This window comes from Crassostrea angulata, chromosome 9 (assembly GCF_025612915.1).
Source record: "Crassostrea angulata isolate pt1a10 chromosome 9, ASM2561291v2, whole genome shotgun sequence".
Taxonomy (NCBI): Eukaryota; Metazoa; Mollusca; class Bivalvia; order Ostreida; family Ostreidae; genus Magallana; species Magallana angulata.
In genome coordinates this window covers 10,835,361-10,859,606 of record NC_069119.1, presented here as the reverse complement: position 1 = coordinate 10,859,606, position 24,246 = coordinate 10,835,361, and the positions used below count along the sequence as shown (strand labels likewise).

Sequence of the window (24,246 nt, the reverse complement as noted above, 5' to 3'; positions counted from 1 at the left end):
ACAATTTGATTTATATTATGAACAGAAGCTATTGAGACAGTCCCTTATATGACCCGAATTGATTTTTCAAAGATCAAAGACGATGATGCAACGTTGTGTTAGGCGGTTATTGTGACCTTGCGCAATACAATTTAGTACGTCATTTCTGATATAAATCTAACTGTTTTGATGTAAAGTTTCACTGAAATAAACCTTGAAATATTTTTTTGGCTCTAAATAAATTTTCTTAGAGATTATTTACTTGATTAAATAGAAATACTGATCAGAAGAATTGAAGAATGAAGTTTGCTGACATACACAAAGTTGGGAATGCTCGTTAGTTTGAATTGACTCAAACGAGGAACACTTGTTGATGTTTTTTTAGAAGAAGCAAAGAAAATACTACAGAATATACTCAGAACAGCCAGAAAAGAGGAAAAAGAGCCATATTTAATTCCTTTTGTTACAACTTACAATCCCAAACATTTTAATATGTTTCAAGAAGCAAAAAAGAATTTTTCTATCATTGAGCGGGATCAAGAACTTCAACAACTAAATAAAAATTCTGACCTTCTCCATAGCCAAAGACAACCACCAAATCTGAAGAAAATATTAACAAGAGCAAAATTTCATTCAACACCAGAAAAATATGTTGTTTCCAAATGCGGAGATTCAAGGTGCGGCACGTGTCCTAATCTAAAGACAGGAGATTCGATTTCTTTTAAATGTGGCAAGACTTTTTATGTTAATGAAAATATGTCGTGTAAATCCAAACATCTGCTTTACTGTATTACATGTAACCACTGTGGTGAAGATTACATCGGCCAAACCGGAACACAACTTACCGCCCGCATGCGCGTCCATCGCCAACAGATCAATGATCCCAGTACCAGAAACACCACATGCAGTGAACATTTTGACAGATGTGCTAAGGGAGATTATAAAGTATTCCCATTTTATAAACTTAAAACCGATTCAACCGCCACGAGACTTGTGAAAGAAAAGTATTTTATTAAATTATTTTCCCCAAAACTCAACAAACATTAAATATCTGTATAATCATCTTTATTCTAGCCAGTCTTTGTATTTGTAAATTTATTGATGTCGTTATGATCATATTTTGTCTAATTCAGCTTTCCCGAACTTTAATGTTTTATATTGTATTATGACGTCATGGATTTATTCCTTCCCTGAAAAGACTCTCGTTACATCATGACATCATAGTAAACGTTTCTAAGGAAAACAAGTTCATAACTTATGTACATTCACCTGAAGAAGGATGAAAATCCAGAAAACGCTACTGAATAGAAACTTTGGAACTGTTCATTTTCTTTTTCTTTTTTGATTATTTATACTGTGTGATATCACCTTTCACTTATTTTGGAATATATATATGTATATATATATATATATATATATATATATATATATATATATATATATATATATATATATATATATATATATATATATAAACACAAAAATAAGTCCAATGCTCAAACAACTTTTATCTATAGAGCTTTCGCCCTACCGGGCTCTTCATTAGATTTAACGAGGCTGGGTCTAATTTTTTCTGCCCTAGATTTTTGAATGAATTTTTTTTACATGAAATTCTACTAATATAATTACTATTTTAAGATAAAAAAAATAAGACATTTACCACACCGTTTGTTTAAGGGGTCATCTCAAAGTTTGTTAATTTTTAACATAGGACCCTGTGGGATTTTGCTTGAAATGTATCAATTTTGCACATTTTTTACAATTTTTTTTAACTTCTGCCCTAGGGATTTCTTTTTCTATTCTACACATTAAAGTTATTGCTAAAAGGCATCAAATGGTCAAATAAAAAAAACCTTTTACCTCCTGGTTTGTTCCAGGGGTCTTATCAAAGTTGTTTTTTGTATGCCCAATTTCCCAGATTTGTCAGATAATGGCTATTTTTTATTTGATAAAGGCGGAAATGGTGATCTTTATAGATTTATTAGAACATTCAGATATATTTAAGTAATAAATAAATATATAACATCACATAATGAGGGTCATTAATATAAAATACATGGTTACTGTCTTGAAATATATGAATTAAGCTATATTTAGGTGGGTTAAGAAAACGTGACAGAGGGCTAGACTTGCAGAACCCTCTTCACGTTTTCGACCCGAGCCCAGATATAGCTCATACTTCGAGACATTTATATTTATTCCACAATATAATATTAATGTTACGCATCAAACGAGCTATTTTCAACAAATTTCGCTAAATATCTGCAGTTGAAACTATCACGCCATGGCGTTAACCAAGCAAAAAGATGACGTCACAATACAAATGAAACGCTGCGCGAAAGCGTGCGTACTTGTTCTGTACTCGGCCTCGTTAAAAACAAAGTAAACAAGAACATTATGACGTCAATCTCGTGACGTTAGGTAGGCAACATTATACAAACAAACTGTTGAAGACGTGATTATGACGTCAAAACATAGTGACGTCAAAATGTTCTGTCTACCTAACGTCACGAGATTGACGTCATAATGTTCTTGTTTACTTTGTTTTTAAATATATTGAAGAGCTTGGACTTATTTTTGTGTTTATTCATCCCCGGTACCAAGATAAAGGATTTATTGAATATATATATATATATATATATATATATATATATATATATATATATATATATATATATATATATATATATATATCTATATATATATATATATCTATCTATATATATATATATATATCTATCTATATATATATATATATATATATATATATATATATATATATATAAACACAAAAATAAGTCCAATGCTCAAACAACTTTTATCTATAGCGCTTTCGCCCTACCGGGCTCTTCAGTACATTTAAAAACAAAATAAACAAGAACATTATGACGTCAATCTCGTGACGTTAGGTAGGCAAAAATCCACAAGTCGAAACAAATTCAAACTGGAATACAAAACTTATGTGAACCTTATATTAAACTACCGCGTCCAACAGACTTGAAACTTCGTCCAATCGTGGCTGGTCCTTCCTGTCCAACACAAAGACTTAGCAATTTCCTAGACATTATACTTAAACCGCTCTGTAAATTCATACCGAGCTATATTCGGGATGACATGGACTTTTTAAATCATATACCAAATACCGTCAAAGATAATACACATCTAGTGAGTTTCGATGTAACTAGTTTATATACAAACATACCTCACAACCTGGGCGTTGATGCCATTGACTACTGGATAAACAAAAATGAAAGCATTCTACAATCAAGATTTTCAAAAGAATTTATCCTTGAGGGAATTTCACTCGTACTGGAAAATAATCATTTTTTCTTTGATGACAAATATTTTCTACAGACAAAAGGAACAGCCATGGAAACAAAGGTTGCCCCCACTTACGCCAATTTGGTTCTTGGTTACCTCGAAGAAAAACTTACGTCAGAATGCAAAACATCTTTTGGAGAAGAATATGCCCTATACATCAAAAACAATTGGAAACGCTACCTAGACGATTGTTTTATTTTTTGGACAAAATCACTGGACGACTTACAAAATTTCCACAAAATTCTTAATTCTCTACATGACAGCCTACAATTTACAACAGAAATTAGGGAAAAAGAATTACCCTTTTTGGACATTTTAGTGATAAAAGAGGGAATGAAAATTACTACAGATCTTTTCTGCAAGAGGACAGATTCTCACCAATATTTGATTTTTGATTCATGTCATCCTTCTCATACAAAACGAAACATCCCTTTTAATATGGCCCGGCGAATCTGTACCATCGTTGTAGATGAAGAACGGAGGAAAACAAGACTGTCCAAACTTAAAACATTTCTTACTAGACAAAAATATCCTATACAGCTCATAGAATCAGCAATACGTAAGGCGACAGAAACACCGATTGCAGAACTTAGATCAATCAAACAACGTGAGGAAAGCAACAATACCAAAATTCCTTTTGTTCTCACCCACAACCCGAGGAATCGCAACATGTTTAAATCAGCCAAACAGTTTTTCCCTATTCTACAACAATCAGAAAACTTACAACAACTGATCCAGCCTGATGATATACTTCACAGCAGACGGCAACCTCCAAATCTGAAGAACATTCTTACCGAAGCCAAATTCACTTCAAACCCCGTAAAACCAACTGTATCCAAATGCGAGGATCCACGATGCGGGACTTGTCCTTTTCTACAAACCGGCCCATCCATAATGTTCAAGAACGGTATGCATTTCAACGTTAATTCAACAATGAATTGCAAATCCAAGAACCTGATTTACTGCATGACGTGCCCTACTTGTGGTGTCAACTATATTGGACAAACTGGAACCAAACTCGCAGATAGAGTGCGCGTCCACAAGCAGCAGATAAGAGACCCATCTGTGAAGAACACACCATGCAGTGGCCATGTCGATATATGCGGAAAGGGAATGTTTTATATTTTCCCTTTTTATAAAGTGAAAGAAAACAATGAACAATTGCGTTAAGCTAAAGACAATCATTTTGTTAAACTGTTTGAACCTAAGTTAAATTCTTAATATATTGTATTTTTAACATCTGCATATATATACATGTGAATAATTATGTACAAGAGACACTGGACTTTTATCATTATAATTGTGTTGACTCTTTTTATGCATTGTATATTGTTTTGACGCCACAATGTTTTGACGTCACTATGTTTTGACGTCATAATCACGTCTTCAACAGTTTGTTTGTATAACGTTGCCTACCTAACGTCACGAGATTGACGTCATAATGTTCTTGTTTACTTTGTTTTTAAATCTACTGAAGAGCCTGGTAGGGCGAAAGCGCTATAGATAAAAGTTGTTTGAGCATTGGACTTATTTTTGTGTTTATTTATCCCCGGTACCAAGAAAAAAGGATTTATTGAATATATATATATATATATATATATATATATATATATATATATATATATATATATATATATATATATATATATATATATATTGGTTTTATTAGCCCACCTGAGCTGAAAGCTCATGTGAGCTATTCTGATCACATTTTGTCCGTCGTCCGTCTGTTCGTCTGTCTGTCCGTCTGTAAACTTTTTACATTTTAAACTTCTTCTTGAAAACTGTTCGGCCAATTTCAACCAAATTTAGCACAAAGCATTCTGATGGAAAGGCAAATATAAATAGCAAAAATGAAACACAGATCTTCATTCAAAGCGGAGAAAACATCGCAACTGTAGAAAAAGGGGGTGCATTTAAAAAAATCTTCTTCTCAAGACCTACTGAGTCAAATTCAATGTAATTTAGCGTAAGTAATTCTAATGGAAAGGAAAATATAAATTGCTAAAATTATGGGCTAATTCTGTATCAAATCTGAGTTATTACGAAAATATTAAGAAAGAAAATGCGTGTTTCAAGCAATTTATAGCATCCATGAGTCTTGGCAAAATGGGTAGGCATGACCGGGCCAGGGCAAAACAAAAGATTGACAGATATTAATCTGCCAATCTGAATAAAATTTCAAGATATTTACTGACCAGTATATTTGTATTCGCTGTAAATATTGCTGCAAAAAATGCGTAATTGGAATTGACGATTGCCGATCTGCCCCGGCTTTTATTTTGCCCCGGCCCGGTTTTGCTTACCCATTTTACCAAGACTCGTATTCCATAATTCTAAAACGAGGTTCTTTGTTTAAAGCAGCCATGACACTGTATGATAAACGGGTCGATTTGACAATGATGAATTTGTTTGTTGTGCAACAGTTCGTGTACAAAGGGAATCGTTGAAACATTCAAAATACAATGGTGCCAATTTTGTGAAGTAAATTTAGGCGAAATATTTTAATGCGTTGACAGTTTTCACATATGACGGTGGTGTTAGCTTGTTGTGATTTTCGTTTCGTTTTAATTTATGCTTTGCGTTAACTTGGGAACTCTCGCTTGTATTTCCTGATTTTAACGTATCAAACAAAACAGAGACTTCAATAAATCAAACAGTTTACTGTTTACCTGCGCAAATTAAGCAACATCTAATGTATTAAGAAAGAACTAAAATGCAATTCATTAAGGCTATCGGTAATTCGGTATCATCGTTTGCGTAATGGTAGAATAATGCAATATGTTTTGTTGAGATGCTCGGCATTTTCTCGAGTTTATATTCAGTTTAAATAGAGTTTAATATCGCTGACGGAAATGTGTAGGTATATACATGTATATGATTCATTTTGAAAAATAAATTGTGTTCTTTATTTGTTATAGTGCATGTTTCTTGTGTTTAATTGTTTACAATTTCTATTTACTTACCATATTTGAGTGTTAAGCTTCGAATTATAAGCAAGATACAGAGATTTGCTCAAATTTCTATGTTTTTACACATATCTGAGGCCATTCATTTTTTTTCCATTTTAAATGCCGAAAAGGAAATACCAAGTTTAAAATCTTAAGCTGAATGTAATAAACTCATGTGAACCAAATATGACTCAAACATAGCAAAATTTTGAGCTCTGTATCTTTCTTATAATTCTACGATTGACTCTGAAATTTTGGTTGATCAGTAGAATCTATATGAATTAGAGTATGTTAAATACTTGTTCACAAAAAAATTAAAGAATGATATGCTTTATATAACTACTCTCTGGGGCCCCCTCTTTATACAATGAACAATGTGAAATGTGAGTAAATAAAAACGACATCGTCAAAACAGTTTCCAAAGTTCTGACACATTTCTGTTGCGGGGATAAAAGAATTATCACTATACCTAAGAAAATATTACAGTGGAAAATTATCCTGGTTCGGAGCCATTTGTTATTTTTGAATAAAAATGAAAATAATGGGTGGGCCTTAGTAAATTAGAGTGATGTGCCTGTCAATACGGTAACATTGATTTTTATAGCTCTTGAACATGTCACGTGACAACATTTTTCATTCCAGTGTATTCATCAATCAAGTGTGAGTACAGTTATAAAATTCACGAGTTTACGCGAGGTAAACCACAGTCATTTAATTATAATGGAGAAGACAAATTCAATTGTTGAATATTTTTAATTTGAGAAATTGAGCGCATTTCGGTTCAATTTTCTTCTTCACATATATACATGTAGGATTTTTTTGATTAAATACAATAACTATTATATTTTTTAAAAAATACAATAACTAGTAAGTAGTTGAGGAAGAAAATGTACCTATATGCTCTCATATATTTTGATCGCTTTATTAAGTGGGGGACTGTTGGGGGGGGGGGGGGGGCAGAACGAAAATACCGGGAATTAGAAGTTATAGAACAGTGTACCCCTACCAAATATTTAGTTTTATATCATGCATAGGATTTTCGTATTCTGTGTAAAAACAGTATTTCATGAAGATACAATGTCAAAGATTACGTGTATGCAAAAATAAGAGTAAAACTGGAATACCTTACAATATTTATTTTTTGTTATTCTACCGAGGGCCATATGGCACAATATCTTTTGAACGCCCAATGTTGCTCAGGTGAGCGATGTGGCCCCATGGGCCTCTTGTTTCAATAGTAGTTGCAACACGGCTTTCACCCTGTATCCCATATTTTGGCCTTTAAATTTGGTAGGGGATGGGCCTCCAGGAAAGTTAGTGGACCCTCAAAAAAATAAGGTTTTCACGACCAGTAACAACTTAGCTAGCCTTAACCTTGTGAAAGTAGGAAATTTCGTATAAAAAAGTTATAATGGGAATATCTTTCAAGGGGCTAGTTACATGTAACACCCTGAATTCAATATTTGGGTTATTATATTTGTTTGGGGAATATGGCGCCAGGAAAGTGCAGTCAACCTTTAAAAGCAATTTGGTTCTCACGACCAGTTACTTAGCTAGCCTAGTAAGTGTAGGAACTTTCGTATAATACAGTTATAAATGGTGCTGGCTTTCACCCTGTATCCCAAATTTGGGCCTTCATTGTCGATGAAAATTGGGCTCGGGAAAATCTATTCGACCTTGAAAAGGAATTGGGTTCATACGAACGTAAAGAGTTTAAAAAAGTTTTGTGAATATTTGAAAAATTTGATTCGTATAATACTGTTATAATGGGAATATCTTTCGATGGACTGGCTTACACCCAGCTGTATTCCATATGTGGGCTTTCATATTTGCTGGGATTGGGGCCTCAGTCGACCCTGTTTTCACGACCAGTAAAAGGCTCAGCTAGCCTGGTGATACATGTACAGGAAATTCCGTTTAATACTGTAAAAGGGGTTATTAACGCTCTATAGAATTTTACACTAGTTACGCGATAAGCTTAAAACTGCGTAAAAACCCCTTGCGTAAGATTCCTCCGCACGTAAGACTGAAAAAAGTGCAGTTTAAGAGTAAAACAAATAGCACAAACGCGTATTTAGTACCCACGTATAAACCTCTTTTACAATACAGTTATAATGGGAATATCTTTCAGGGGGCTGACTTTCACCCTGTAGATTGGCCTTCATATTAGTGAGGATGGGGCCACGGAAAAGTCCAGTCTACCTATAGGGGCATGTCCACGGTTTTAATCATTTTTTTGCCGATTTTAATGTTTACAATACTTTAGTAAGGCATTGTTAAGGTATCCCACTCCTGAATGTTCTTGTATCAAGATTTCCTTGAGAAGAATATCAATAAAATCTGAACACAAAGGGGGGCAGTGTTCATCTCTCTGAGCTATGGCCAATTTAATTTGACCTTTTTGCACCTGTAAAATGCAATTTCAGCCTGATTAAGATTTGTTGTCAGTATTTTTGATTAAGCAAATATTGTTTCTAATTATGCATATTTGTCACACTGAATAGAGGAATTACAAATAGATTTTGTACGAAGCTGCATTAATTTTTGTGAGACCTTTTTGCACTTAAAATACACAATTTCTATAATAGTTACAAATTGTTTGAAATGGAAATTTGTTGAATATAAAGAATTTTATAAAAATTAGATATGTATTCGGTATCATTTTAACATGATAAACCTTGGGGGTCAGTGATGTTAAATTTTAGATATATGGCTTCAAAGATAACCCCCCCCCCAAAAAAAAACAAAAAAAATTGGCTTTTCTTTATGCCTGTATGCGAAAGATTTTCGTATGGAAGTACCGCCTAATAAACTTTTAGTTAATTCTTTCCTTGTTATTTCAAAAAGCAACAAAAAAGCGCGATTATTTCCTACTAAAAGCATGTTGTACTTTTGCATAACATAAAAACAGTTTATGCTGACAAATACTGTCACATCCTGGTCATTCCTTCAAAAGAAATCCTTGTTTACCGAATGTTTCTTACTATATGTGTTTGGTGACGCGTCTCTCTAAACAGGCGCTGACGAGCCTGTCCATTCCAGAAATGAGCGACTTTAACTTCTCGGTGCATTCCAGGCCTTTTTCGGATCTTTCCAATTCCTTAAGAATTAAACCATATTTTGATTAAAACAACAAAAAACATTTTTAGATAATAGTGATGATGATTAACAGCAGACATGAATTCATAAAAGTATTTGGCCGGCATATCTTTTCCAAATATTTACATTTGAAAAGATGCTTCTTTATTTGAACCTATAAAATAACGATAACGTTCAATTTTGCTATTTACATTCGCAAACATGTTTCTTTTTATGAACCCATACTGCAGTAGAATAAGCGAAAAACGTTGAATTCTGTATGAACTTTTTCATGACGTCACAAGATCATAGCACGCGCTTATTGCCTGTCGCTTTGATTACTTAAACATAAAACCTCGGTGATTTTAACAATCCTCGGTGATTTTAACAATCCTGAAGAATTTGCCTTTTTCAGATATAAATATGAGTAATAAACAGCAAGCTAAAAAGTTCACCGAGATGTGAACTTTGTTAATCACGTGACCAAGCAAGTTGATATACCGGTGAACGCTTTAGTAAGAATTACAGTAACTGTCGGTTGCTTTCAATCAAAGCATCCACATCATAGTGATGAAACTTTTTGGGGTAGTTGTTTTTGTAAGATTAATGGTGAACCCATGTTGAATATTGCTAATTGGGTCTCCGTTGTTACAGATTATCTAAAGGGGATATCTCTGGAAAATTTTGATTAATATTTAAGATTTTACCCCTGGTTTGATATATTTCTTTTTAGCAAAAGACAAACGCAAAATTCAAATATTTAAAAAATATGAAGTAATTTCCGTCATATTTGATTACTGAACATCTAATCTGCAGGAATAAATTTTTGTCACCCACACAGAAATACTAGCCTGTTTAGGTGCCCCTTCCGCCACCACTTCCGAAAATAAACTTAAGATAAGCTAGGTTTGCATTTACAGGAAAATAACTTACATATTTTTATTGTGACGTAACGTCTAAATCTCTTTCAAATCCATTTGATTTTTTTAAGGGAAAAAAAATAGCGAACAAAATGGTTTGTATATGTCCTAAAATTAAGATAGAAATGCAATCCGCATACCTTACCTTAGGTTGAACAATGGCTTGCTCAATCTGTTTTCAAACAACTATATTTGATAAATGTGCCATGCCCCAAGTTGTGTCAATGATTTTTAGAATTGATTTTCTTTTTAATTCAGATGCTATTTTTAAAACGGCTGGGAAATTTCATTTCCACTCAATTTTAATGACATTTTTTTTAAAATATGTAATTCAAACATAAATTGAACGAATGTTATGCTTGTAATAACTTATAGAAACAGTCTTCTCAATTAAAAAAAAATGTTGCTGATTCATACTTTGACGATAACGCAAGTCCACGTCAATTACGTTAGAGGTGACTGCATTGAGGATTTAAAATCAACTCACCGAAAAAAAAAATAAACAAAACAACATTCAATAAAAAAGAAATGTTTTCATTTCTATTATTTGCCAAAAATATGCTAAACATATCGCACAGTAGAGCTGCCTTACTTCGCCTGAACATCAAACCGCGTGCAGTGCTTGCAGAATGCCTAACGTTATGTCTTTTTTTAATCCCCGTGACTCTAGTTTAATCAGTAAACCCAATAGTATAATAACGTGTGGAAATTCCGAAAGTTGAAGCCCAGTCCATTTTCAAAGTTTTGCCGTCGTCGCACTATCAACAGTTTATTTTGTCAGAACTTTACAACTCAGGGAAAGGTTCTTAACGAAAAATTTTGTAATATCATAATAAGTGAGACTGGATTTCAGTCGTTATTGAATTGGGTTTCATTGAATATTCCCTTACAGTTTCCTAGCTGTATTTTCCCCTTCTACCGCCTCTACAAACACGTGCGTATAATGTTAAACGTATATGTTAAGATGCATGAACTAGCTTTATGCAGTAAATAAAGAATAAAGTATGAGCTCTCACTCTATTTGAGCAGTGGTCAAGCGATAACCATTACGACAGAAAATGAGAAATACTAATAATATTGCGGTTGTTGTAATTAAATGGAATTAATAGGTATCTATGAATTCACGTCATTGCACGTATAAACAAGATATCAGTTTGATCAATTTACCGTTTTAACGGACATTTTAAACATCTGTGCCTCGATGTTTTGATCTTCCCTCGTTGGCCAAATTGCCTTTAGTTTTTCTGCAATGTTAAGCCACACATCTTGTTCTTCTTTTTCAGAGACCTGGTCCCATTTGTTGCAGACAAAAATGGCGCAACCCGGATCAAATTGTTTTAAATTTCCTTTCTCTTCCAAATCACGCTGTTTTCTTAATATTTTTCCAAGCTGCAAACAATACAACAAGACTTGCACACACACAAAAAACCATAATAATATAGATGATTTATTATAACTTTTGAAAATTCAACAGAAAAGAAGATAAATACAAACTGTGAAAAGTTATCTACATAATAATGATTAATGGTCGAATGAAGTAATTGACATTTTTTAAAATTTGTGTTTATTTTTTTTATTTTTTTTCCTTCCTTATTTTTTAATTGATAGATTATTTTTTAGTCAATACCACAAAACTGAAGAGTTTTGCCAACACCTAATATATAGCCCCACAAAATTAGCTGACACTAAAAATACCAAGCATTGAGACCATTAAGTAAGGAACTGGATCTCATTATCATTGCGAGGATTGAAATTTCTCACACAGTGTTTTCCTGTTTAATCAAGCAGAAACTATGTCAATAAGGTCTGGACGCCCTCGTTAAAGGATCTTCGAAATTTTATATTCTATAAGAAACGTTAAATTGGTTAAAAATATTTTCTATTTTTGAATCAGTCACGACATTTCATGTTTATATCTAATCTGTTATTAAACACAAGCGGTATTCAGTGAAAATTCATATATCATCTAAATGGTCATGTTTAATAGTTAGTTTCCAACATAATATTGCTCTGTTTAAAAAAAAATTGACCTCTTGACAACCATTGCATTATTCTACCAACACAATAGAAATATGCGGTCTCCTTAAGTAGAATGGATTGCTGGCGTTTGAAGTTAAAAACACCAGATAAATTTTTCTCCCAAATTTCTGGCCAAGAATGTGGTAAAAGAGTATAGGGCAATGAAGAAAACAGCCGATTGAGGATGCTGAATTGAAGTTTTTGGGATTTAAGCACTTAACAATACATGTAATATTAAGAGTATGTGTTCCCCGGTCTTGACTTTTACTTTTAACATGTCAGCCGTGATATTTCAGAAAACGGAAATACAAATGCAGGGATTACAAATGGAAAGTGTGTATTATAGTAGCATGTTAATATCTTAAATACATGTAATATTTTCATAAAGTACACCTAACTCGTAAGCAAGTGTCCCCAACAAGCAATAAATTCGTTATTACCCTGTCGTCTTGGACCCCTCCGGCATTTGGTGTATTAATGACATAAATAAATGCCACTGCCTCTGTCAGATAGTCCAGAAGTGTTGTTGTCATTTCGTCACTATCTCCCACACCGGGGGTGTCTATAATTATAGCATGTTCCTAAAAAAAATAAAAGGCCATTACAGATTTAAAATGACATTTTCTAAATATACATGTAGTCAAATTTTAAAAATAACATGGGATTTTCTAAAAGAAAAAAAAAAATACAATGCAACAGAAGCGTCTACAATGGAAACTGTATCAATATATATTCCTATTTTCGTTACTTTTATAAATTAAATTCAATAAATCAAACACAGTTATCTTGTTATATGTGTCATTCTCTTAGATAAGTGTGAACTACATAGTTAGATATACTGTACGGAAAGAAAAGATTCATTTAAACAATGAATTGCTTCTTTTTGTGATTCTTGCAAGTATAAAGGTAACGACATTGCAGGAAAAAAAATATTGCGGGTTATGTTAATTTTTTCTGCAATGATCGCATAATTTTATTGTTTACATTGTTTTAAAAGAATAATTACCCCCACAGAATAATGATTGCAGAATAATGACCGTGGTCAATTTTCTACTTCGAAAATACCCCCCCCCCCTCCTTGCTGTATACATTTTTTTTATCATTTTGCAGATAAAAAAATCGACCTAGAAGTCAGTTATTTTCATGTTACAATTGTTTTTTATAATTGAATATTTATAATAACTAAGTATTTTTAAAAAATCTATATCGTATCATATTGCCTAGCATTATGAATCAATATCATATTGAAGGATTTACAATCAGTTTATATTTACCCTAGCTTATGGCCGGGCTTGAATACAGCGTATTTAGCACAAGTAAACGTCATAAAGCATTTTGAATAGATTTTTTATTGTAAGATAAAGAGGGAGTTTACGAGAAAACCATGCATATATGAAATTTAAAAAAAGTACAAACGGCACTTTGAAAATGACATTTACAGTTATATCATCTTAAAGAAGATGACCATAAATATTTGTTGTAAAACGATCGATGATGGATATATCTTCCTATTTAAGATATACCCTAACTACTCCCCAGTAGGCTAAAATTAGTACAAAATTACACTCAACACAAAAACATTCATACACTTTTGTTGCTTCAAAGAGTACACAGTTATAAATATCCACATATAGCTTTATTTTGTTCACCATGTGGAAAAATTCTTTAAAGGAATCCCAGAAGGGATTTATAATATATAATATTATTATTATATTATTATTATAATATAATACTTTCCTTTACCAAAAGGAATTGTTTGCAGCAAATTTGCAACAAACTTGCCGCAAATTTTCGACAAGCTGATTAGTTTACCCGTATATTGCCAGTAGTGCTAAACGGCTCGTAAACCTCTATTATTTTGCCAGTAGTTTACCAGACACTCAATTATGATTCTTCGCCACTAGTGACAAATTTCTGGAAAACTCATCAAAAGCCAGAAGTTTACCACATTTTTTTTGTTTTATCCAAAAAAAAAAAAATTAAAATGTTTTAAAGCTTTACCAAAAATAAGACATTAAATTGTACACATTCAGCACAACTTCAAGACTGTCAGTTATAATGAATTGCTTTTATAATTTTGTATATTTGTTATTGTGAAGAGAAAAAATATTATTGAATAAATATTTTGGAATCAAAGTTTGATTCCAAGACAGTCTCAATTAAAATTCCCATTATTACATATTAAGATCAACTTAAATCGCGTGATGTTTCATTACGTAAAAGGCAATTTGACCCCCCCCCCCCCCCGTTCCTTCTTCCCGACGCAACGAAATACGTGACCATCAACCTGTCTGTTCTTTTGTAATGATACATTTTTGTTTCTACTTCAAATATCAGTTTTCTTAGATTTTAGTATCAAAAATGCTTGATGTTAAAACATTAAGACTTTTCCGTATGTTGTTTGTTTTTACTTTTACTTTTGTTTCAATGTTGAGCTACAGAAGCACTGATTGGTCGATCAAAATCAAGACCGCTGATTGGTCCGAAAAGTGGATCGATGACAGAAAATTATCGGAGATGCGACAGCGTGACTTTTTACACCGGAAAGCTCTAAAATCCAAATCCGACGGCGATTGGAAAGCATATAAGGTTGTGCAAAACCGCGTTGGTCAACAAATCAACGAGGCAAAATCAGACGCACGCCAGCCCAAAGAATATGGAGAAACTTATCAAGGAATTCCTACCGTCAAAACGAACCCAGACGAAAACTTCATAGTTGGAAGTACCTGTCCCTCCAAAATTGAAATTTTTTTAAACACTTGTTTTCCCCATTTAATTACTGTTGTACTGTCTGGGGAAACATGAAGAACAAAAATGGTCTTGACAAACTATGTAAACTTCAAAAGCGAGTCGCTGGAGTGATTTTAAACAAACACTTTTACTTATCTACATCAGAAATGCCACAACAATTAAATTGGATGCCTCTTGCAGATAATTACTCTGAGTACAGAACAATTATTCATGTTTTAAAGTTTTACATGATTTAACCCCAAATTCACTAGCCCTTTTTAAATATGTATATGAATAAAAACAAGATCAACCAGAATAAGCCAAAGTAAATTCACACCTTAATCTGTAAATTTTACACATTAATCTGTAAAATTTACACTTTAAAGTGTAAAATTAACACTTTAACCTGTAAAATTAACACTTTAATCTGTAAAATGCACATTTTTAAGTATAAAATTCACACTTTAAAGTGTAAAATTTACACTTTAAACTGTAGAATTCACACTTTAATCTGTGAATTGTACACTCTTATCTGTAAAATTCACACTGTACTCTATAAAATTCACACTTTAATCTGTAATTTTTACACTTTAATCTGTAAAATTCACATTTTAATGTGTAAAATATACGTTTAAAAGTGTAACATATACACTTTAATCTGTAAAATTTACACTTGAAAGTGTTCAAATTACACACTATCCTGTAAATTTGGCCCTCATATACACATACATTGGAGAGTATTCATCATTTCCGATGGTTTGATCGAAGCATTATTGACTGAAATATTTTAAATGGTAAATATTTCAAACTTTTTCTTAAATACAGTGACATCAATACACATTGGTATTTAAAAGAAAGAAAGAAAAAACGTGGGTTTTTCAAATAAATATAAGTGGTTTATGCCTCGGCTTTTTTCCACACTTTCTTTGATGATTTTACAATAAAAATAACAAATAGTTTTGAGTAACTGGTCATTCAAAGAATATACATTATGTATCATTTTGTCTGAACCTTGATTAAGTATAGGTACGTGCAGTAATTTGAGTTGTGTACGTACTACAAAAACTTGATGAAATAAAATTGTACTGTATACAAATAAATAAAATTGATGCTTTAAACTACTAAAAGTTGACGTGATATATACAATTAGCAGGTTTGATGACTGTGTATTTGCATAAAAGTTAACAAAAATTCAAAACCCCAAAACATTGCTACAGATAATTTTACATTTTATTTTGCGGCCGCCATATAATTATGTTGTGGCCGGCTGGCCGCCAGATAAGTTAGTGTCGGTCTCTAGTTTTTAGTCCTTTAAATTATCAATTTTCTCAATTTTTTGAAAATTTTAATCTGATTCAAAGAGACGAGGGAAACGGCTTGCATTGTAAACAGCCCTTTGCGTTAAACATATTTTTGCCATGTGACACTGATACATTTTGTCTAAGAGAATTTAATCATAACTGTTTCACTTTTTTGAAAACTGAATACTGTTAATGAGAACTCATTTGTCGATTGCAATGTTTATCTAAGCAAGATCAAAGACATGCTGGGCATTTAATTAAAACAGCTATATGGTGTTTACATAGTATTTTACAGATTAATGTGTGATTTTTACAGATATAAGTGTAAATTGTACAGATTAAAATGTAAAATTTACACATAAAAGTGTAAAATTTACAGATTAAAGTGTGGAAAATTAAAAGAAATGTGAATTGCATATGTGGCACTAATACGCTTTCGTAGGTACATGTAAATGATGTGATTTCTTACGCTTAAATGAGTGCCCCACATCATGCAGCAGTGTTCTTGCAACAGAATTTCGATGATGTGTGTGTGTTTCATCATACGGGTATGAATATAGCTAGCATTGACGATTCGTTTTTAATTGCAGCCATGCACTTTCATGTATCGTATGAATAAAATAGCATTTTTTGTTTATATTTACATTAGCCTCTAATCATTTATTAAATCGTGATTGTCGAGAAAACCGTAATACAGAAGGCCCATTAATATGTAATGGTTACTAAAGTACACATTTCTAAACTTCGTGGATATAGGTTATTCGAAAATCTTTTTAATAAACGATTTCAAAAATTTTCATGTTTGAAAATTATAATATTTAGATTAAAGATGAAAAAATACCTTTAGCTGAGCATTTCAAGTTAAAAATAATCATGTTCCAGAGAAAGGGGGAGGGATTTAACCATCGGAATCCCCTTTTGTTACGCCAATGCTCGCTATATGCTATAAATTCACAAAAAAACACTATGTAGAGCTTTTAGGGTATTTGTTTTACAACTTTGTCAACCGATTTCAAACCTTTTATCAAAATATGTTTATATTTACAAGACGTTTCATTTGGTATCGGGAAAAAGGGGCTGGCCCCTGATATTAGGGGCAAAGAGGGCTCTAAAGTCTTCTTACAATAACTTCTTACCGAAAAATAATTTGTTATTAATTATACAAGGAAACATCTTCATTGTACAGCTGGTACCCTATACAGTACCCTACGTAAGTCATATATTACGTAATTAAGGGGTTTAGGGGCAAAAATTCAAAACTTTGATCATTAATATCTGAAACAGGAGAATTATTTTGAAAAGCAATGTAGAACAAAAGTTGCTCAAAATAATGTTGTTAAGGTAGCTCCATACTCGTAAAATTCTCTGAGGAAAGTTGAAAAACCGAACTGATTTCGATTTAATAGACTTAAATGTCATCAATTGCTAGAAAAAATATACATCTCATCACACTTTTAGAGATGCCAGATAAACATAAACTAAAGCATATTTTAGCATTATAAAAATGTATTTTTTCTCTGTTAAAAGTAAAATCTTGTAGGCAGAAATTTGTTTTTCTTGTTTAATTTTAATGTCAACTTTATCAGAAATCTAAAATTACAAAAATATTTTAAAACTAGACTCTTGTTGCTATAGCAACAAAAAGGTCTTCCGTTCCTCATGTATTAATCTGCACAAAAAATCCAGTTATCTTTTTAACAGAAAATGGATACATGTATATTTTGTCTTTCCTCAAAGTTTGGATGATCAAGTTTTCGTTAGTTATAATACCTAGTTGAAAAAAGGTTTTTATCTAGGGACCGGAAACGAACAAACGGAAGTGATTTAAAAAACGGAAAGTAGATATGTTAGTTCATTTACCTACGTACGTTACTGTTCATCACATTGAGTAAGTGTTTTTCGAAAAGTTTAAAGTTTTAAAAAAAGTTCTATTGCTTTTGAACATTTCAAGTATTAACCGGAAGTGCCGTAGGACCCAATGAAACCCGTTAAACACATGTTCAATCAATGTCCATTATCTATATAAGTCTTGATCTATCACAGTTCCTTATGGGTACTTTGTTTTTAAAAAAGAAGGCTACCTGAGATATTTGAGATTTCTCACCGGAAGTAGATCTTTTTTTTACCATGTGTAGATGACTTTTTTGTATTTCTATAGCTAAAATGTTACTTCAATGCTAAATAACCAAAATATTTTTAAAATATCTAAATTGGGTGTACTTCCTGTGACGACCGGAAGTTACGCCAGATAAAACAAAATAGTGTTAACACATGTACATACATAGGTCTATCATCCCACAAAGTTTGGTTGTTCAAGTCGTCACCGTTTTTTAACACCGAAAAGATTCTTCAATTTATTCATACTCAAAAGGTTGAGGCCCCGTTCTAGTAGTTATTGCCCCTGAAAGTATTGAAACTTCAATAAAATCACTTCAAACTTTTTTTTACTATCTATCATAGAGACCTCGGACCACTTGGAATAGAATCGACTACCTTCACCACACAAAATGACATAAAGGTCAAAGGTCATTGTTATTTGGAAATATATTAAATAATGAATTTTCATATTATCATAGTGATTGTTTCAATAGCTTGCTGGATTGTGCAATAGGGTATTTAACTGGGTCAGCCAGGTATCACATCAAGTCCTGTGGTTACTCATGTGGAACTTCTTTTTACAGTCAACCCATTCATTTTCTACCAAGACAGCTAGCCTCTAGAACACTCTCTTCTATTGTTAGGTTTACTGCTTTTTTGTGTAAAGAATATTCACTGGCTCAGTTTTGTTCAGAGTAAGTGGGGAAACAAATTAAGTAATTTAATAAATGTTTAGGATGTATACAACATGGAATTCTTTAAAATTGGCTTGAAATAAAAAAAAAAATCTCTTTGAAATCATTGTATGGCTTTGTGGTTTTTCCATTTTATAGTACAACATATATCATAGGTATAAAAAAAAATTGTATACCTCATTGAGCAATTTAACAAGTCATAAAAAAACATTAAGGTGGGAAGACCTCTAATTGTTCGAGAACAATTAGCCTAATAGTATATTATTTTTGTTTTTTTTCTCTTTTTTTCCAGGGACAGCTTTTTTATTTCTAGAGATATTGAAACAATTTTTTCTTCATGTTATTCAGCATAAAAAGTTATGGTGCCAAATGAACCTTTACTTAATAACTCCCAGAACTTACAATGTTATTGTTCTTATGTATAAAAAGCTTGTTATCGCTAGTCCTCTGAAACCATAAGAGATAGAAACTTGGAAATTTTACCAATGTCTTCAGTAAATTTAGAGGGCTCTTCTTTCTATTCATACCGAAAAGGTCTGAGGCCCCCTTCTAGTAGTTATTGCCCCTGAAAGTAATTAAATTTCCATAAAACCACTTCTAACTTCTCACTTTTTGTTTTGACTTCAAACCACTTGGGGTGGAATTCGAAGCGTCTACCTTGGCCAATCAAAATAACCTAAAGGTCTAAGGTAAAGGTCATTTGGAAATCCATCAATTAAAGAGTTTTTAGATCTATTTTGTTTAAGGGGGTAGAAAATTCGTTTTTCATGGATACATTAGGAAATCTTAAGACATTTTAAAAAAAAGTACAGAGTTATTGCCCTTATCATACGAAATGCTTGTTATCACTACTCCTCTGAAACCATAGGAGATAAAAATTTGGAACTTTTACCTATGTCTTCAGTACACTTAAAGGATTTTTCAATTCATTCATACCGAAAAGGTCTGAGGCCCCCTCATAGAAGTTATTGCCCCTGAAAGTATTTAAATTTCTATAAAATCACTTCCAACTTTTTTACTATTTGTCATACAGATTACGGACTACTGTGAATGGGAATATCTACCGTGGCCAATCAAAATGACATAAAGGTCAAAGGTCAAGGTCATTTGGAAATCTCTTAATTAATGAGCTTCACAGGGCGAAAAGCATTCTTTAAGCAAGTTCTTTAAGGTGGCTTAAAGATGACGTAAAGATGGCTTAAAGGATATACAATTTTAAAGCCATCTTTAAGTCACCTTTAAGCTGAGCTTATACTCTGTATCTTAATCTGTGCATGAAATTATATTAAAGTTTGTTTCCTATTATAAATCGATCGGTAAAATAAATAAATCTCTCTCTCTCTCTCTCTCTCTCTCTCTCTCTCTCTCTCTTGTTTGTCCTACTTAAGAAAACCCCTGGAACTAACACATAATATACAAGATATACACAACATCTTTGTCGTGTGCCCAGGTGCACGTTGGTGTATATCTAATTAGAGTCTATTGTTTGTCCAACTTAAGCAAACCCCTGGAACTAACACATAATATACAAGACATACACAACAAGTGCGTCGTGTGCCCAGGTGCACGTCAGGTTTTCTAAAGGTGTTGGAATCTTAGAATGTACCTGTATACGTCTAGTGAATAAAAGTTTATTTACATTTGTAATTCATTTTCAAAGTATTTTTTCCTAACTCTGGGTTTTAAAAATGTTACGTCTACAAATTAAAGATACATGTATGTAAGAGTAAAATCTAGAGGCTCTTTAATTACTGTACCGGTGATCATAAATTGGGTTTTAAAAATTATTTAAGTATATGTTTAAGGGTAAAATTGTCACATACCCGGCCTGGTACATCAGACAATTGTATGTACAAGTATATGACTGTATACATCGTTTACAATTGCCACATGCAGTAAAATCGTCACCGGTAATTGGAAATATTGTTTGTTATAGAATTGATAGTGTAAAAATCATGTATACAATTAAATATTTATATAATATATTGATATATTTCTTTTTCACTGAAGACCAAGTTCCGTAATTAATTCTAAATACATGCATCCGTGTAATTTATAAATTAGATATAATTGATTGTTACAAACTGAATGGAAGTCAAAATCTGTTCAAGTAAAAAATACACATTCAATACATTGATTCAATATCCACTAATATATGTTATATAAAAACCACCTAAATATATAAGTTGCCGTGGAGCAGACGGTGAGAGGTGATGCTGTTAATCAATGGGTCCCGGGTTCAATCCTCGTCTTAGGCGTTTTGATTTCTTATTCATTTTATTTTCTAGAACAAACCCGTTTTAAATACCTTTTCTATCATAAAGTTAATACATTTTGTTGGTAAATTACGCACAATATTGAATTAAAATATTTTTTAATGGCTTAAAGGTGGCTCAAAGGTAGCTTAAAGGTGGCTTAAAGAAGTTTGGACATTAAGGACCTATAAGTTGTCCTTAAAAGTTGCTAGAAGGTAACTTAAAGATAATCTTTAAGCTACCTTTAAGCACCTTTAAGCTATAATTAAGGAGAACTTAAATATAATCATTCATCCTGTGTTTTTAGATCTCTTCCGTTAAGGGTGGTAGAGAAAAAGATTTTAATGGATGCTGTAGGACATCTTAAGACATTTTAAAATATAGCCCCTTGACTCCTTCCTTTAAATAATAACAGAGTTATTGTCACTATTGTACAAACTGCGTTTAATCGGTAATTCTTATAAATCGTTAGAGGTAGAGACTTCAAACTTTTAGTAATGTATTCAGTACATTTAGGGCCTTCTCCAATCTATACTATTCATACCAAAGGTGCCCCAGGCCCCCTTCTAGCAGTTATCGCCCCTGAAAGTTTCTAAAGTTTGTTAAACACACCTACAATTTTTAAACCGTACATCGTAAGTTATACAATAAGTTATTGGTTTGATATTTTAGCAGTTTCAGAAAATCGAGCATTGTTGTAATAATTTCATAATGATATTGTTAGTTAATTTTAAACAGATTTTGTTACGATGCAGCAGATCTTGGGCTACATAAATAACCTATTTTTGTGTGTGTGTTCCTTGTTATATCGTGTGCTAAATCTATTTTATCATCCTTGAGTCCTATCGTATCGTTTATATAATAAAAATTCATATTTATTTGTAAAAGTTGATATCGGCGTTTCAAATGAGTACCGCCACATCAAGAGTAAAATATACACGCACAAAACACAGGTAACGAAAGTTGGAAACATAAAGTTGTTTTACCTTCAGCATTGGTATAGGCCAGAAGATATCCACTCTCTTAGAACATGATGATTGCCTATTTTGACCAAATCTTTCGACGCAAACGTATTCCATTAACTTCTTATCTGTGACCTCTGTTATAGTAGTCGGAAACCCTTTTTCCTTTATTGCAATTGCTCTCTTTTCGACACTGTTGAATATTTGGCAAATACAGCCTGTGGAACTCAGTAAATGTTCAGGTAGCACCTTTTCCCCAATGATAAGGTTTAGCAAAGATGACTTTCCGGAACTTGTCTCTCCTTTGAAAAATGATTGAACAATGATTGAAAATCAAGCAATAGAATTTGAACAAAAGTCAAACGATCAAACTAATTAATTTGTCGCCTTACCAGCAACTACGATTGGACAATGCTTTCTTCTTAAATGGTTCATATTGCTCGCAACTATTTTATTGTACTCTCCGTATTTTGTTGCCAGCTCCTTACGGAGATTTTTCTCAAAGTTCTCCATTTCAAACATCGATACAACAGAGTCGTAGATATCTAATACACTTTTTCTTTTTTCAGCATCATGTTCTAACAATTTCCCCATGGCGTCAATGGTCTCCTGTTTAAACACAATGCGTTTTATTTACAGTACAAATTGTATTGACATGCAACACAGTAAAAGTATCGCATTTTTGTCATAAAACAGTGCTTCTAAGTAGACATTAAATAGTTTTGGTTTATTGTTAGCAAATTTTTCTACATAAAAAATAGAGAAAAAAATACAGAATTATCTTATTTTGCATGTTTTTTGTGTAAACAAGAAATCGAAATAAAAACTTTTTGTGTGTCACAATTAATTTTGATGTTGTGTTTTGCATGTTAAATTTGTTATCCTGTGTTGACCCTTATTTGTTTTAAATGCACCATCATTTACGTGGGCCATTGATTCGGTCAGTGGGCCAGCGGCTATGTTATGAGATGCCAGACTGCCTTTGTTAAAAACCGTTCATGATTACTTTACGACGCTGCTTTATGATATCAATATCATTCAGCCGTTATAAAGCGTTTCAATTGCAACGCTGAATGTTATACTATAGTAAATTATTGCATTAACAGTTGACATAGCCAACGGCTAACGATATATTTGGTATCATGATACAATTGTATCATTAGGCGTAACAAATGTTCAGCAGCCTTGGCGTTAATAAAACAAGCAAATTTCAACATTCTCTACTGCTAATGATACAAAATGTTTATCATAAAGCGTTGCAGACGCAATCTCTAACGATACAAAACTGTAAAATGTAAAGCAGTTTTTAATGAAATAATGATTTTTTTTCTATTTTTACTCATCATAAATACTACGTTATTTTTACTATAACATGTATCTGAACTGTTTTGTAAAAGTTTTGCGCTTATGATGAACCTTGATTAAAGCAGACAAATAGAGATAGATAGATAGATAGATAGATAGATAGATAGATAGATAGATAGATAGATAGATAGATAGATAGATAGATAGATAGATAGATAGATAGATAAACTGGAGTTTATGTAGGATCAATCCGGTTTTTAACATGGCAGACGGACAGCTGCCTAACGTGTACCAGTATTGCAGACCAATTGTAAATACCTTTAAAGTATGCATATTAATTGGATTTTGATTTTTGATACTTTACATAAAAAATACTTTCTGTAATATTTGGGCAATATATTACATAAGATATATATGCAAATCTGCCAGCTGTCAAACTTAGTCATTTTGAATTGCAATAATGTAACCCTTCTGTTAGTATAACAACTTTAAAAATAAAGTTCAGTTTTGCAGATTATTGTATATATATCAGAGATGTACATTTGACTTGGAATCTGGTTTTTGACTTTTGAATAAAGAAAACAAAACAGATGTAGAACTTAATTATTTATTGCGAATATAGTGTTCCGTGAT

General features: G+C 32.3%; 1 protein-coding gene across 1 annotated transcript in view; it reads right to left on the bottom strand.

The window, feature by feature from the left end:
- The window catches only part of LOC128163345 (uncharacterized), a 114,583-nt gene that overhangs the window by 80,873 nt on the left and 9,464 nt on the right, over positions 1–24,246 (bottom strand). The window contains exons 2-6 of the mRNA XM_052826917.1: positions 22,769–22,917; positions 22,333–22,534; positions 12,709–12,849; positions 11,417–11,638; positions 9,236–9,351 (exon numbers count right to left, since the gene is read on the bottom strand). Coding sequence (XP_052682877.1) covers positions 9,236–9,351; positions 11,417–11,638; positions 12,709–12,849; positions 22,333–22,534; positions 22,769–22,917 — 830 coding nt within the window. The remainder of the gene's footprint in view (positions 1–9,235; positions 9,352–11,416; positions 11,639–12,708; positions 12,850–22,332; positions 22,535–22,768; positions 22,918–24,246) is intronic.